General features: G+C 48.6%; 1 protein-coding gene across 1 annotated transcript in view; it reads right to left on the bottom strand.

Moving 5' to 3' along the window:
- Positions 1–1,631: 1,631 nt before the first annotated feature.
- Positions 1,632–4,286, bottom strand: part of LOC137410793 (E3 ubiquitin/ISG15 ligase TRIM25-like) — a 56,598-nt gene continuing 53,943 nt past the window's right edge. Inside the window, exon 8 of the mRNA XM_078770122.1 lies at positions 1,632–2,401. Coding sequence (XP_078626248.1) covers positions 1,872–2,401 — 530 coding nt within the window. The 3' untranslated portion in view covers positions 1,632–1,871. The remainder of the gene's footprint in view (positions 2,402–4,286) is intronic.

The raw sequence follows: 4,286 nt of genomic DNA, 5'->3' as shown, positions 1-4,286 counted from the left end.
ACCCGAGACTCAAACCCAAGGACATCACGTGCGCGGCAACAACCCACTGAGCTATTGAGTCTTCGGGATATCCTCAGGGATTTCTCACAATAATCTGCAAGCTTTATCATGGCCAAAGTCTTGTGTGCGTGCTCTGTCCATGTTGAGCAACACGACGGCCATTGCGGAAGCCTGGGCATGACTCGATCACAAGTTCGACTTGATGTACGCCAAACGTGCCTTTGTGCACTGGTATGTGGGGGAAGGAATGGAGGAGGGAGAGTTCGTGGAGGCACGGGAGGACCTCGCCGTGCTGGAGGATTATGAGGAGGTTGGAGCTCACCTGGTTGAGGGAGAGGGGGAGGAGGGAGATGAGTTCTACCTCTTTTGGTCCTTCACCATTTTGTTAATCATTGACATTCATGTCATGGAGATCCTTACGTAGATCCTTACAAAGTAACCGATTGCTGAAGTGGATCACACACTGGGTCCACCATATTTGTGTCATTTACACCTGGTTTACATGTCAAGTTTATTTACCTCCACCACCACATTTACCTCATAAACCATCTCTGCAGGTCTCGAATGATGGACCCATCTTTGAAGCAAGTTAACTCAGGGAAGACTTTGCAACTTGAGTGAACAATTTGATCGTTTCCTTTTACCCAATATTAAAGAATCTGATCCATTGATATTGTTGGTGTTTTGTCAACATCACGACAGGGGCTCAAACTCAAGACCCCAAGATCTTCAGCGAGCCACCTTAACCGTAAAGCCAGCACCAGGATTACTGGAGCGTTGATCCATGTTGAACGGTTTTCCTGTGATGCAGATCACTTGTTGACGTCACGGATTTATTTAATTTAAACGGAATATATTACATTGTGACGTCACGTGGTAAGATCGGAGCACGAACATCAATTGCGGAGATTGTGAGGTTCGTGAAACGATGAACTCGATATCATGGACCAAGATGTCGAACGACGAGGAGATGATAATCATAGACCAGAAAGAGACCAGGTCCAAAGATCCAAGGGATCCCGTGGGTTGGACCGAGTCTGTATTGAGGGATTGATCACACAACCAGACATTGAGGAGGTGAACCCGTCTCCAAATAAGCACGTGGGGACAGGTGGGATTCACACTAGAAAGGTGTGTTAAGTTACCAAGCACCTAGCTAGCGCTTGCCAAGCCAGCCGTTCCTTAACAGTTTTACATGGAGTGCTTGCTGGAACGACTAAGCTTCCTGGCGAGAGCTCTTCAAGAACCTTGGTAACTCAACACACCTTGGGGTTCACCTGGATAATTGCTTTTTTTCATTCTGAGATCCTCACTTGAAATTAAGGTAAAGTCGAGATAGATTACACCTTTGGGGCACAGATGTGACGTCATCAATAGGTTAAACACATCGCAATCCCGATCGATTGGAATAAGAAATAAAATAATTACCTGGAGATTTTCTGGTTTGAATGAAGAAGAGGATCAGAATGAACGTCTCACCTTGAGGGTTCTACGTCTGATTCACGGCGAAGTCGGATCCGACTAAAAACTGCTCCTCCTTGTGGTTCATCGTTGGATCATTTTATTAGACAAAAAAGGTCACGTGGTGATTGTGTTCTGATTCGGGTCGAAACTGGGTGTAAACCCGAAAAGCATGTCGGGAATTGTTTTTATTTAAATTTAACATTCATGGAGAGATTTGGACTTCCAGTTCATGTCGGTTGAGGACATCAGGAAACAAAACTTATTCCCTTCTTAAACTTCATTTAAAATAAACTTTCATCAGCTGGTGAATATATTATGTTATACACAAGAACATGATTTTAATAAATTCAACACAAAATAATCTGCAGATTGTGAAATAAACTTCCATCACGAACAGAACGGAATCATTAAAACGAGCAAAACCGCACGGAGTCATCATCATCACCATAAAGCACAATCGCGGGTTTAACGGGGACCAGGAAGTTCCCCCTGAACACGTGCAGAACCCGCGAGTCCCGGAAACACGTAAACTCTCCCTCCTCACAATCCAACAAGAACCCAAAACGTTCAGGATCCCCCGGCACGGACAGGAGGGTTCCTTGATAGTTGTGCCATGTTGAGTATTCGTTTTCATATTTCCGTAAACACCAAGACTCGGGATTCCCTCCCAATCCGCACTCTTTCCCTCCCCCTTTCCTCCCCATTGAGTTTAAACAGATTCCGATTCTCCACGAACGACTCGACCTCACATCGACCTCCCAGTAATGACGACCCGAGGAGAAACAATCAGAGGAAAGAACTTGTGCACAACGATCAAACCGATCAGGATGTTCTGGGTACTGATTGTGGGTCTCGGTTCGAGTCGCTGTCCTGAGATCCTGGGAGATCTTGATCCGTCGATGTGCAGAGTTTGGGTCCAGACTCGGGGTCCGTCCATCTGCGGACACGACGACGCGGGGTCACAGACTTTGTTGGAGAGGGTGGTGGGGTATTTTGGAGGAGGAATGGGAGGGCGGATATTTTTGAGTAGGAGGGAGGGGGGGTATTTTGGAGTAAGAGGGAGGAGGGTATTTTGGAGTAGGAGGGGAGGAGGGTATTTTGGAGTTGGAGGAGAGGGGAGGTATTTTGGAGAAGGAGGGGAGGGGTGGGGGGTATTTTGGAGTAGGACGGGAGGGGGGGGTATTTTGGAGTAGGGGAGGGGCAGTATTTTGGAGTAGGAGGAGAGGGGGGGGTATTTTGGAGTAGGAGGGAGGAGAGGTATTTTGGAGTAAGAGGGGAGGAGGGGTATTTTGGAGTAGGAGGGAGGAGGGGTATTTTGGAGTAGGAGGGAGGAGGGGTATTTTGGAGTCTGAGGGAGGGGGGGTATTTTGGAGTCGGAGGGAGGGAGGGTATTTTGGAGTCGGAGGGAGGAGGGTATTTTTGGAGTAGGAGGGGTGGGGGGTATTTTGGAGTCGGAAGGGAGGGGGGTATTTTGGAGTCGGAGGGAGAGGGGGAATTATGGAGTAGGAGGGGAAGGGGGGTATTTATAAACTCTCACTCAGGTATTTCCAGAAAGACAGAGGGAGGTGGTCAAACAATGGGGGACAGAGGAGGATGCATGGGGTGGAGAAGGTGGATCCAGAAGGGACCTCGAAGGAAGGAGCGCTGGAAATTTGGAAGGAGAGATCTGGGTGGTGGTGGGGTCAGACAAGTTCATGATTTTAGATTGGGGATAATCAGCTGATGGTGAAGACCTGTCGGGAGGAATGACATTGAAGAGGAAGTGGAGGTTGGTTCCACAAGAGAGAAAAGGAGCAACGAATGAGGAGGTGAGCAGTGATCCTGGATTTTGGTAGTTTCACCAGAAGTGAGTTGATGGTGGACCATGTGAGCCCTGCAGAAACATGGGGAAGGGAAATGGGGGTGGGGGGGGGGGGGGGGGGGGGACAAAGCTGGGAAAGAGCAGAGTGTGCAAGACCAGAAAGGAGTTTCACTCTGTGTCTCTCTCACTCTGTGTCTCTCTCACTCTGTGTCTCTCTCACTCTGTGTCTCTCTCACTCTGTGTCTCTCTCACTCTGTGTCTCTCTCACTCTGTGTCTCTCTCACTCTGTGTCTCTCTCACTCTGTGTCTCTCTCACTCTGTGTCTCTCTCACTCTGTGTCTCTCTCACTCTGTGTCTCTCTCACTCTGTGTCTCTCTCACTCTGTGTCTCTCTCACTCTGTGTCTCTCTCACTCTGTGTCTCTCTCACTCTGTGTCTCTCTCACTCTGTGTCTCTCTCACTCTGTGTCTCTCTCACTCTGTGTCTCTCTCACTCTGTGTCTCTCTCACTCTGTGTCTCTCTCACTCTGTGTCTCTCTCACTCTGTGTCTCTCTCACTCTGTGTCTCTCTCACTCTGTGTCTCTCTCACTCTGTGTCTCTCTCACTCTGTGTCTCTCTCACTCTGTGTCTCTCTCACTCTGTGTCTCTCTCACTCTGTGTCTCTCTCACTCTGTGTCTCTCTCACTCTGTGTCTCTCTCACTCTGTGTCTCTCTCACTCTGTGTCTCTCTCACTCTGTGTCTCTCTCACTCTGTGTCTCTCTCACTCTGTGTCTCTCTCTCTCTGTGTCTCTCTCACTCTGTGTCTCTCTCACTCTGTGTCTCTCTCACTCTGTGTCTCTCTCACTCTGTGTCTCTCTCACTCTGTGTCTCTCTCACTCTGTGTCTCTCTCACTCTGTGTCTCTCTCTCTCACTCTCTCTCTGTGTGTCTGTGTCTCTCTCTCTCTCTCTCTCTCTCTCTCTCTCTCTCTCTCTGTGTGTCTCTCTCTCTCTGTGTCTCTGTGTCTCTCTCTCTCTGTGTCT

Source organism: Myxine glutinosa, chromosome 1 (genome assembly GCF_964187855.1).
Source record: "Myxine glutinosa chromosome 1, kmMyxGlut1.1, whole genome shotgun sequence".
Lineage (NCBI taxonomy): Eukaryota > Metazoa > Chordata > Myxini > Myxiniformes > Myxinidae > Myxine > Myxine glutinosa.
This window is presented reverse-complemented; position numbering and strand designations above follow the sequence as displayed.